The following is a 12,589-nucleotide window of genomic DNA, read 5'->3' as shown; positions in this document are numbered from 1 at the left end:
TAACTTTTGGTTCTCTTCTTGGTTTTTCCTCAGTTGCCTTTCAACTCTTAGATTTGTTTTTGTTATAAACTAAGGTCTCAGTCATTGGCCTTAGTTCAGTTAAGTCTTCCTCTTCAGAGCACACTTCTTTCTTAACCCCACTGTCATTTTTAATTATATCTAATGTGGTTATAAAAAGGATTAGGGCTTGTTTGTTAACATTGGGAGCAATGTGTTATAGGCAAAAACAGCAGCTTCTTATCCTCAAGCATAAAAAGTAAAACACAAAATCTTTGCCCTTTGGGATCATTCTGAACCATTGGTTGTGTTGCAGAATGTTTAATAATAAAGGAGAAGAAGTGAAGAGAATGGAATTTAAGCATGGCGGACACTATGTTAGGGCAGAGAGTGAAGGTTCTTTTGAGCTTTCTGGAGACAGAGTCCTCACCCTCGGGACAAATATGTAAGTAAACAAATATGTAAGTTCTTGAAAGAACCATGTAGAATGATTTTTAATTAAAAGCCTCTTTGACCCTAGCTATAAAAGCTACTGCTAGAGGCAGAGGTGGCTCTCTTCCTCCTATGAATGTACTCATTTCCTTGCCATTATCACAGAAAACTAAGAATACCACATTGAAAAGAACTCTGTAGGTAAAGAAAAAGGCACTAATCATCATGGAAGAAACCTGGCCAGAGCCTCTGATCATGCCCTTTGGCAAATAGCCGAACAAGCACTGACACTGTATTATCATCTGCCTTGAGGCTGTAATCTAAAGACCACTGGGCCTTTCCCTGGACTCAAAGCTAGAGCCTCCAATACATGTTTCTCCCTTTAGTAGAACATGAGATTATTGAGAGCAGGAATTGTCGAATTGTCTTGCTTTTCTTTTTTTTTATCCTCAGCATTTACACAGTCATTCAGTCATGTCCATCTCTTCATGACCTATGGACCATAGAACACCAATACTGTCCATGGGGTTTTCTGGGCAAAGATACAGAAGTGGTTTGCCATTTCATTCTCCAGTAGATTAAGGCAACAGAGGTTAAGTATCTTGCCCAGGGTCACATGGCTAGTAAGTTTGTGAAGTCAAAGTTGAACTCAGGTCTTCCTGACTCTAGGCCTACCTCTCTATCCACTGAGTCACCTAGCTGCTTCAAATGTGCGTTCACACATAGTAAGCACTTAATAAATTAAATAAATGAAATTAATAAAATTTACTGATGCAGTAGTATGTATTTTTCATTACTCATGAGTATCTGGACCAATTTAGGGATGATCTGAAAAAAGCCACAGCTCCACCTTGTCAGTGAGCAGAGGTCAGTGATTTTGACCCTTGCCTGACCAGATACTGCATCCTTTAAGCTAGTGGTCACTATACCAGCACTTCCCAATTCTATGTTTGCTGTTTTTATTCACTCCTGAGGAATTGAGAAATTTGAGTGTTTGATCCCCACTTAGTAATCCAGCCTTCCAACACCGTTCCAAAATTTATACACCTAAATCCATACTCTTCACTGCAACTATTCAGTGTCTCAAAGTAGGGAGTTGAAATGGGGAATAATTAGAAATAATTAATGGGGAATAATTAGAAAGCCTGTAAAATGATACAGGCACCAGAAAAATACTTTAACTACTTGTTACTGATATCAGGTACAGCGCTAGTCGGCCAGTGGAAACACGGGTGTCTGGAGCATTAAAGAATTCATCTTTGAGTACTAAGGTGAGCTACTTTCTATCTACCAGTATTGCCATCCTGATCTTTTACTTTTAGTCTGTGTTTAAACTTTCAGTTTAAACCTGCAGCAGTCAAGGTGAAGGCTACATGACTTTTTCCTCAGTATTTAATATCTTCTCAAGTCTACAAGAAATGTCTACCCATTTAGAATATGCTCTTCCTATCACTCAAGGGTGTACCTTTTCTTTTTTTCTTTTTTTAATTTGATATTTTATTTTTCCAATTATGCATATAGTTTTCAACATCTACTTTTTTTAATTGTAGTTTTTTATTTACAAGATATATGCATGGGTAATTTTTCACCATTAACAACTGCAAAAAAAACTTTTCTTCCAATTTTTCCCCTCCTTCCCCTCACCCTATCCCCAAGATGGCAGGTAGACCAATACATGTTAAATATGTTAAAGTATATCAACATCTACTTTTGTAGAAATTTTTGATTTCAAATTTTTCTCCCTCCTTTCTTTATTTCCCTCCCTTCCCAAGACAACAAGCGATCTGATATAGGTTATTCATGTACAAAAATTTTTAACATTTCCATATTAGTCATGTTGTGAAAGAAAAATCATAACAAAAGGGAAAAACCATGGGAAAAAAAAAAAACAAAAAAGAGGAAAATAGTAGTCTTTGATTCACATATAGTTTCCATAGTTCTTTCTCTGGATGCAGATAGTATTTTTCCTCCCAAATCTATTAAAATTGTCTTTATTGCTGAGAAGAGATAAGTCTATCACAGTTCTACACATAACCTTGTTTCCGTGTACAATGATCTCCTGGTCCTGCTCATTTCACTCAGCATCAGTTCCTGTAAGTCTCTCTAGATCTCTCTGAAATCTTCCTGCTGGTTGTTTCTTACAGAACAATAATATTCCATAGCATTCATATCCCAGAACTTAATTCAGCCATTCTCCTACTGATGGGCATCTACTCTGTTTCCAGTTTCTGGCCACTACAAAGAGGGCTGCCATAAACATTCATGAACACGTGGGTTCTTGCCCCACTTTAACAGTCCTTTTGGGATAGAGGCGCAGTTTCACAGCCCTTTGGCCACCACCTGGTCAGTGAGCAGAAGTCGGTGATTCTGACCCTTGCCTGACCAGACACTGCACCCTTTAAGCCAGTGGTTACTAACTTGATACCAGCACTTTTATGGGTCCTTTCTAAAAATGTTCCTCTGTTTAGTAGTATGGCGCATGAATTCTAAGCCAGGCTTTAAGTTCCTTATATATAATTTCCAGGGCTTTGGCAAATAACTAGTTAAGGAGTAACTTTAGAGCCTCTCAGTAGCAACTCTCCCCACTAGAGGGCAGAGGGAGGCTTGGGCTCATGCCCTTGTTCCCATGGAGTGCATTGATAGCATTAAAAGAAGAAAAAGAACCTAAAGTAAAAGGCAAAGCTCTCAACTTTACAGAAGAAAAACTACTTTGTAAAGAAAAGATTGGCACTGCCACAGCCAGAGCTTCATCTGGTCTCTGTCTGAAAGCATGACCCTGGAGCAGCTCCAGTGCCTGGCGTGGGGGCCTGACGTGTCCGACGCCTATCCGGTGCCTAAGTCCCTGCTCCTGGGGTTCAGATCCCTACTCTCTTATGAGTAAGAGCTCACTTCTGCCACTGTTAGAGAAGGATTCTAGGCACTTCCAGGCTTTCCAAAGGGGTCTAATTCACCCAGAAATCATGTTTTATTTTTATTTAAAATGTTAACCCCAAAGCTATGTAATTTATTACAGCATCTGAAGTTGGTGAGTGAACACCCTCGCATAGCTAAGATCATGAAATTGTTTTAATAGGATAACATTGCTGCGAGAACTCTTGCTAAAGAAGAACTGAATTTCTTGGCCAGATTGATGGGAGGAATGGAAATTAAGAAAACCAGTGGGCCTGAACCTGGATTCCGGTTGAATCTGTTTACCACTGATGAAGAAGAAGAGTATGTTTTACTCCTCTTGGTGCTTTAGTGGGTCTGTCAGGATAGGTACTCTCTCCCTCTACCCTTTTAGAATATAGCCCTCCATGCTTTCTGCTACTCTGCTCTCCCACACACACACTGAAAAAGCATTTAACTTTCCAGAACCCATTCCTTCATCTGTAAAAGGGAATGATCCTATACTTCTCCCTGCAACAAAGACCCATTTTTTTGACATCAATATCCTCATGATGCTGACAAGCCGCATTAGAGTGGTGAGTTCAGCATTAAAGTGACATGACTTGGATATGTGGGGACTGAAGCATGTGACCAGTGAGAGAAGAGAAACCACATACAAATTACCAGAGACACATGGCCCAGAAAAGAAGGAGGCTAGTGTTGTATCAAGAATGAGGGGTGATCCCATGGCCTCCAGGAGTACCCACTGACATGCAATGTCAAGAGATCTAGAAGGGGTACCTCACAAGTCACTGGGATTAGGACACAGGTTAAGATCTGTGACCTGCAAAGGGGAAGGAAGGACCTACTAAAGAAAAATGGGGAATGACACCACACAGTGAGGAAAAGCATTTTCCCAATGTACGGTTTAAATATGAACTGCTCTTGGTATTGGGAATTTGCTGCAGCTACTTATTCATCCTATGTGTACTTCCATTATTCTATGACTTACTTGCAATTTTGATTCTCTAAGATCATTACTTTTTATGATTTGTGGTCATGTAGTATTACTAATACATTAAAAAGATGAGCTTCTGTGGCACTGAGCAATCTGGAATTAAAGTGCTGCACAGATTCTCAAATGTGGTCTAACCTATCATCTTCTATGCAAGAGGAGGACAGCAAGCATAGCTGAACCCAGAAATGAGGAAAAGGAGATAAGATTTACTAGGGGAATCTCTGCAGGGCTTTAATTTCAGATTGCTCAATGCCAAAAGAAATTCATCCGTTTTGGTCATTATTTTCCTAAGCACACTGTATGATTGCAAATCATAAATGACCTGAATTCAAAATTATATGTATGTTTGTGTGAATATATATGTGTGTGTATATATATCTATAATTATATATGTATATATGCACATACATATAGTTATACATTTCCAAACCTTCCTTAGAATCAGCATGGAGGTAGAATAAGCCTTATAATTTTAGTGGCTAGTGACCCTGAAAAATAAAAAGGCAAACTACTTAGAAATATATACTTTTCATCCTCTTGATAATTCTAGTATTGATAGTCAAGCTAAATCCTATTTTATTTCTGTTGTTGTTCAGTCATGTCCAAGGACCCCAACATCCCTTTCTTGGCAAAGATACTGGGCTAGTTTGTCATTTCTTAAGTGAATTAAAGCAAACAGAGGTTAAGTGGCTTGCCCAGAGTAACACAGCTAAGAAGTGTCTTAAGGCCAAATTTGAACTCTTGTCTTCCTAAGCCACCTCACTGCCTCAATATTCTATTCCTACTCCATAAAAACAGAGAGTGATTGAGTTGGCATTTAGGTGACATCCTATCAGAGACTGCTTCGGGAGTTCTGCCAGCAAATAAGGGGATGTATTTGAGAGCAATAAGCAATATTGTTGTAAGGAAGCATTAGTCATATTGGGAAAACCTGCAGGAAATTGGGAAGTAGATCTTTCTTCTTATATTTCTCTTAAGAAGTCATCTAAACTTTAGAATGTGTCGTTTTTCTTCCTGCTTTTCTCCTTAGACATGCTGCATTAACTAGACCAGAAGAATTATCATACCAAGTGATCAACATTCAGGCAGCCCAGGTGAGTGGGTACAGGGAAAACCCTGTGACAGGATCTACTTTGTATGAAAAACTAAGCTTGAATGGGACATGAGAGCTACATAGAAAAGAATAAGAGGCTTTCTCAGCCACTCGCAGAATTTGAGCAGTGTAGGAGAGAAGAGGTGAGGGGGCACCCTCTTGGAATTCCCTCCTATTAACTTGATGCCAGAAAAGACATTGAATCAAGCACCAGGAGACCAGCTCCTAGTGTTGCTGGTTCCATTTACTTGCTAGGTGAGCTTGAGTGAATTTTTCACCTCATTTTCTTCTATTTCAGATTCCAAACTTCATCCTTTTCATCACTTCACATCTTGAATTTTAAAATATTAATAATAACCCTTAAAAGCCAATTCAGTTTTTAGAATATCTATTTCAATTCAATTCAATGAGCATTTATTAAGTTCACACTATGTGCCAGGCCCCATAATGAGTATTAGGTCCCATAAGAAAAAGAAAAATGGTCTTCCTGCCCTCAAAGATCTTAGTCTAACAGGATAAGGTAACAAAGAACATACAAAAGGAGGCTGGAAAGCCGGGGTGGGGATGGGAATAGCAGTGGGACCAGGCAGAGCAGCAGGTGCAAAGAGGGGTGAGTTGAAGGTCTAGTTACAGACCTCTATAAAGGCGAATCTGGGGAGGAATTTAGAACTCTACCTCTAGTCCTCCAGGCAGAAACAAAAGGAGACTGAGGGAGGTGGCCTCCAAGGCTTAGGTTAGCAACGTGATGGGGACAGTAGAAAGTGATGAGCTTATGCTGGGAGGAGCCAGATGACAGGTGCAAAGTGCCAGCAAGGCCCAGGGCCTCAGCCCTGCCCTTAAAAAGCCTACAGGATAGCAGGGAAGAACATCAGTACCACCGGGAGTTGTGAATAAAATATCATTAGGTTTAAAAGAGGAAGAAGCCCTCTAGTCAGAGCAGATGGAAAACTCAAGGGCTCTCACTGCCTAGAGTTGTTGGTGACCTGATCTGACATATGAAGGAACAAGATAGGACTATTCTCCTAAAACAAACCCTGGGCCAGCCATGTACCCACACATAATTTCTGCCCATTTCTGCCTGTACTGTCATTAACAGGACCAGCAAAGAAATGAAGAGCTAACTCGGATCATGGGGGAGTTTGAGATTCATGATCAGCCCCAACAGAGCACCAGCAAAGGTGATGATTTGCTGGCCATGATGGATGAATTATAACAGTGGCCTGGCAAGCCGGGGGTTCCACCTACAGCAGAGACTGCTGGACCAGAGCTGCCTGAGACCAGAGTAGGACCCTCAAAGATGCTGCTAGTTTTCTACCAAGTGGAGCCTTGTTATCTCATACTTTTTTGTACTGTGATCAACTGCACAAGCTTCCTTCCCTTACTCAGAGCTCTTCCCCAAAGGCACCAACACACATACACACATACACACACACAGACGCACACACACACACTCAGCTAAATTCATTCTGATTTTCAAAATTGACCTTTTTGTGTTTCCTTTCCAAATGTTAGCAGCCATCCGTGGCTGAGCAGGCTCAGATCCCGGCCCCCGAGTGCATAAGGGTAAGACCATGTGCGCTGCTTCTCAGTTTTGCTCCCTTTTCTGTGGGAGATCTGGATCTTGTCAATATCAGTGATTCTGAATGGGGAGTCTAAAGGTTTCTGCTTGTGTTCTGCCATATAGGGGGTTTGGAAAGCTCTCTTGTCCTGTGTATTAGGAGCAGGAATCTTAAGGAGGCAGAGTCAGGGCTGTGTCGTGGACTGTGCCAGCTGTCTCCTAAACAGGAACTGGGAAACATACAGATACACAGATATGTAGCTATATATGTACATATATATACATGAAGAAAATGTTTTGCTTTTCAGCATAGGCTGTGCTGCTTTACCCTCTGCTCTTTGTCCCCTGCTTCCTATATCTTTGCCATCCCCAAGCTGGCATGCCAGACCACCAAGAGGTCATGAGATATATCTCCTAAAGCCAATGCTCTGTGCTCAGGCAACTGAGACACCACAGAGCTATCACTTTGCCTTTGATTACCAACCAAGCAATTTCCCTTTAAGAGGAATAGAGTCACAAGTCTAATTAGGGCTCACTCAAAGTATCCATAAGCTTGGCCCTCTTTTTTTTCATGAAACTGAAATCAATTCAGCCTCTTGCTACTGAAATGGGAGTGATCTGGGGAGCCCTTCCTTCCCATGTGCTAGATTGTAGGCTGTGGGAGCTAGCTCACAATTTGCAATAGGGGGGCTGGGGGTTATCCCAAAGAGCATGCACAAAGATGGACTTGCACCCTGACCCTTATGGTGAATCAGATGTGCTCTGGCTCAGTGCTGAAGGATTTACACTTTAGAATAATGCATCAATCCCTTATCGGTCCTCATGAATTATAGCTGGTTCAGTTCCAGATAAAGTATATGGATTATTCTTAAATTATTTATATATAGGAAGCATCCAGCTTGGTGATGTGGAACCTCATGAGAGGGTTACCTGGCTTCTTCCCTTCCTCCATTCCCTCTATCTGTCTTGTCCAAGTTAAAATGGGACTCTTCTGCAGTGAGAACAAGGGTAGGGTTCATCCCATTCTTGTCTTTAAAAAGCTATCATCAGACTTATTCCTAGAACTGTAAGTGTGCTCTGGCACTAGAGGAGGATTTTGAAATGAATGAATAAGTCATCTTAGCAAATTGTTAGTTCCTGCCCTTCTTAGTTTTCTGCAAAAGCTCCTCCACTAAAGTGTGTGGTATTTAGGGGGTATCATGCATTGACACTCTTGTTCAAAGTGCCTTCTGTTCAGTCCCTTTTACAGAACTTGGGTTTCCTTTGAAAGGGGTAGTTTGGCTGGGTGCAAAGCAAGGATGAAATGTTCCAGCCATTTTAAAGATTAGCTCCTATCCCTTTGTTGAAGTCTGGCTAAGCAAATTACAAAACCAGGCTTTACCAGGTGCTGGGAGCATTGCCTCTGGGCCCTTGAAGGTGAGCCACAAACTGCCAACAAGAGATGGCCATCTTCCATTAACATATTCCTGAGCGATGCCCATGATTTCAGACATATCTGTCATCTTGGTAAATAAGATAAAAATCTCTAGGCCTGAAGTAGCTCTTTGATGATGAAATCTTTTGGCCTGTTCCATCCCTCTGGACTCTCATCAATACTGAAAAAGTGAGTGTAATTCCTTTGTGTGGAGCAGTAATATCCAGAGCCCACAAGGGCACACGAATAAGTCAGAAAGAACAAAGACTGGGTGACAGAAATAAAACTCCCCGAATTCTATTCATTTAACACCAAACCAAAGGGAACAGAGAAGTGTTGTTACCAAGAAGCCCCCAAATGCCGCCCTCATAGTGATTTAAGACTTTCCACTATTGTCATTGGGACTGGAAGAGGACCATCCAACCATCTGTAGATTTAGTCTTCAAGTCCAAGTAACAATATAACAACGCTGGCTATCATGAAGAGGGTCCTACAACTGAAGTGGGGGTGAGGAGGTATAGAAAGTGAGACAAATGAGAATAGTCTTCCAGCGTGGTCCAATGGAAGGAGTGTTACATTTGGAACCAGAGTACCCAAGTTCTAATCCCAGTTTTTTGTCTTACTCCCTTTGTGGCTTTGGGCAAGTAATCTCACCTTTCCAGTCTGTTTCCTCATCAGTAAAAGGGTCTGAATTAGATGACCTCTAAGGTCTGTTTCAGGTCTAAATAATCCCATCTTGTGGCTCACACAGTAGTACTCAGGCCTGCCTTGTCTGTGGTATAAAGTAAAACTCCCTTATTCTCCAGCTATGGGTAAGGAAGTATCAGGAAGTGGGGTCTGCTGAACCAAACATCCCCAAAGGAACATTCATCCTTGTCCTCCACCCCCAAGCAGCCCAAGGTGCCTCTACTCCTCGCCAGTACTCCTCTGCTCTGTTACAGACCCCAATCCCTTCATGTAGATAGTAGGTTTGTAGGTGGCTGCAACCAAACCAAAAACAGTGACTTACCAACCTCCAAGAGATGAGGCGCTCATGGTTTTTTTTTTTTTTTTTAATTAGAACTAATACTTCACTCCAGTCAACAAACATTTATTAAGCACCAGTGTGGAATGCAGTGCACCAGATACTGTGGGTGTCATTTAGTGGGTTGCTGTATCACTCAATGGTCCATTTTCTATTGTTGAGCCTCTGTGCAGCATACTCTTGATTGAGACATGCTTTATCAGGTCTGAATTCAAAGCCTTTCTGGCTAGATCAGGCCTGATTTGAGTTCATGTTTTGTTGGCAAAATCTTAGCAGACTAAGGGTGATGGCGACCATGGGGCGGCCCAGCAAATGGCTGTCTCTGGTAGAGCTTATCGTGTTGTCAGAGCATTTTTATTGGCATTTTCTCATTGGAGTCTGCTAGGCTACTGTAGTGAAGAGCCCCGGCCCCAGTCAGCTTCAACTTTTAGATGCCTGATAAGTTCTCTGACCTCAGTTGCTTTCACTGCAATGGGAATATTGACTAACACCTACACCTCAGTAATGAAAATGGACTTTGTAAGGACTGTGTGAGGGGAAACCAACAGCTGCCCGGGGAGGTTAGCATTCCCCACTCCACAGGTGAGCGAAATGAGGCCCAAGGAGGTTTTGACTTAGCAAGCTCCCACCAAGCTGCTAGTGGTAAAGTCAAGGACTTTACCTCCAGACCACTAACCATTCTACTCCACTGCCTCTGTGTTCCTGTTTGTAGGAGGTTACAGCAACAGAAAATGCCCAGTGGCAAAGAACAGAGCACAGCCTTCCCTCACTTCTTACCCTTTCCCAACCACAGATTGTACACACACAAAAAAAAGTCTTCATGAAAACTAGATGGAGTTGGCTTGGAGTCTGAGAGACCTGAATGTAAATCCTATCTCTGATGCTTATTAGCTGTCACCATATTTAATTAACCCCTTTCAGCCTCAGTTTCCTTTTCTGTAATATGGGGAGAATAGCACCTACCTCACAGGGTTGTTGTGAGGCTCAAATGAGATATGTCTGTAAAGTAAACTTTGGAGCACTAAATAAATTAGCTTTCACTATAAAGATGTGAATTTCAAAATACCTTCTCTTTATATTTTCACTTTTGCCTTGTGTCCCTCGAGAAGGGGCTTAATATAAATACTTGACATACTGACAGTCCTTCCTCAGCTGCTTTCTTTAGCAGTGTATCCAGCAAGGAATGGGTTGCAGGAAGGTGTTGAAGAATCAGATTGGGGAAACTCCAACCCTTCCTGAGTCATGTCTTCGTCACGTGGCTCTGTGATTTGAAGTCAATTCCCAGAATATCAGACACACCCATTTTGTAATGTAAATATGATAGGACCATGCCAAATTAAAGCAATTTGAATTGTGGGATGACCCCAGCATCTCACCCCCACCCTTTGGGTTCTTTCCAACTTCTGGGTGTTTGGCATCTGTCCTCTGCAGCTAGAGTCAAGGCTGCTGGTCAATTAATTCTAGGTGGGGCTGTCAAGGAACACGAAGGCTGGACCAGGCCCGTGGTTTTCCTATTCATTTCCCCCATGAGAAAGTCCAGACCATGGTTGGGAAAAGGTTCACACTAATGGTCAGGACTAAATGAGAATCCACGAATCCTCCATTCGACTGTTGCATTTTTCTTAAGATTATACCCTGTTTTATCAAAAAAAAAAAACATTTCTTTTTGAAACTGTCAAGTTTGCTTGTAACTAAAGGAGCTATCCCTGGTGCCAGCCCACTGGACTTCTCAGAGTTTTTTTTTTTTTTTTTTTTTTTTTTTTTTTTTTTTTTGCCCATGTCAAGTATTAAGCATCTACTGGATACAAGACACTGTGGTAAGTGCTAGAAAAATAGCATAATAGCTTCAGTTTAGTACTTTAAGATTGTCAAAGCATTTTATACACAGTCAAAAAATAATCTACTTAGTGCTAGTTCTTGAATGTTAACTTATTTGGGCATCTCAACAAGCCTGGGAGGTAGGTATAGCCCCATTTTATAGAAAAAGAGTCACACAACTAGTAAATGTCTGAGTCAGGATATGAACTCGGGACTTCCAGATTCCTCTATTTGGACATCTGGCTTAAAAGAAATCTCATTCAAATGGGTGAGACAACCTGCAAACAACTCTGTGTACATGAATCGTCATTTACTTAAAAGCTATGCCAGTCATAAAGAATGAATAAATTAGAACATAGGGTAGTTTACCTCTTAGACCTGTGGAAGAGGAAGGAATTTATGACCAAAGAACAACTAGAGATCATTACTGATCACAAAATAGAAAATTTTGATTATATCAAATTGAAAAGTTTTTGTACAAACAAAACTAATGCAGACAAGATTAGAAGGGAAGCAATAAACTGGGGAAACATTTTTACAGTCAAAGGTTCTGATAAAGGCCTCATTTCCAAAATATACAGAGAATTGACTATAAGAAATGTCATTCTCCAATTGATAAATGGTCAAAGGATATGAACAGACAATTCTCAGATGAAGAAATTGAAACTATTTCTAGCCATATGAAAAGATGCTCCAAGACATTATTAATCAGAGAAATGCAAATTAAGACAACTCTGAAATATCACTACACACCTGTCAGATTGGCTAGAATGACAGGGAAAAATGAGGAATGTTGGAGGGGAGGTGGGAAAACTGGGCCACTGATATATTGTTGGTGGAATTGTGAACACATCCAGCCATTCTGGAGAGCAATTTGGAACTATGCTCAAAAAATTATCAAACACTGCATATCCTTTGATTCAGCAGTGGTATTACTGGAAGGGAAAGGCACCTGTATGTGCAAGAATGTTTGTGGTGTTTATAGTGGCCAGAAACTGGAAACAGAGTAGATGCCCATCAATTGGAGAATGGCTGAATAAATTGTGGTATATGAATGTTATGGAATATTATTGTGCTGTAAGAAATGACCAGCAGGATGATTTCAGAAAGGCCTGGAGAGACTTGCATGAACTGATGCTAAGTGAAATGAGCAGAATCAGGAGATCATTGTACACTTCAACAACAAAACAACAACGATGATGAATTCTGATGGATGTGGCTCTTTTCAACAATGAGAGGAACCAAATCAGTTCCAATGGAGCAGTAATGAACTGAACCAGCTACACCCAGGGAAAAAACTCTGGGAGATGAGTGTGAACCACTACATAGAATTCCCAATCCTTCTATTTTTGTCTGCCTGCATTTTC

General features: G+C 41.1%; 1 protein-coding gene across 3 annotated transcripts in view; it reads left to right on the top strand.

Annotated features, from left to right (window-relative positions):
• The window catches only part of OSCP1 (organic solute carrier partner 1), a 40,622-nt gene extending 30,171 nt beyond the window's left edge, over positions 1 to 10,451 (top strand). For all 3 annotated transcript variants that reach the window (XM_051987707.1, XM_051987706.1, XM_051987708.1), the window contains 5 exons: positions 314 to 442; positions 1,631 to 1,700; positions 3,503 to 3,642; positions 5,346 to 5,409; positions 6,505 to 10,451. In XM_051987707.1, the coding sequence (XP_051843667.1) occupies positions 314 to 442; positions 1,631 to 1,700; positions 3,503 to 3,642; positions 5,346 to 5,409; positions 6,505 to 6,621 (520 nt within the window). In that variant the 3' untranslated portion in view covers positions 6,622 to 10,451. The remainder of the gene's footprint in view (positions 1 to 313; positions 443 to 1,630; positions 1,701 to 3,502; positions 3,643 to 5,345; positions 5,410 to 6,504) is intronic.
• The last annotated feature ends 2,138 nt before the right edge of the window (positions 10,452 to 12,589 follow it).

The sequence above is a fragment of the Antechinus flavipes genome, chromosome 3, assembly GCF_016432865.1.
Source record: "Antechinus flavipes isolate AdamAnt ecotype Samford, QLD, Australia chromosome 3, AdamAnt_v2, whole genome shotgun sequence".
NCBI classification, from domain to species: domain Eukaryota; kingdom Metazoa; phylum Chordata; class Mammalia; order Dasyuromorphia; family Dasyuridae; genus Antechinus; species Antechinus flavipes.
This window is presented reverse-complemented; position numbering and strand designations above follow the sequence as displayed.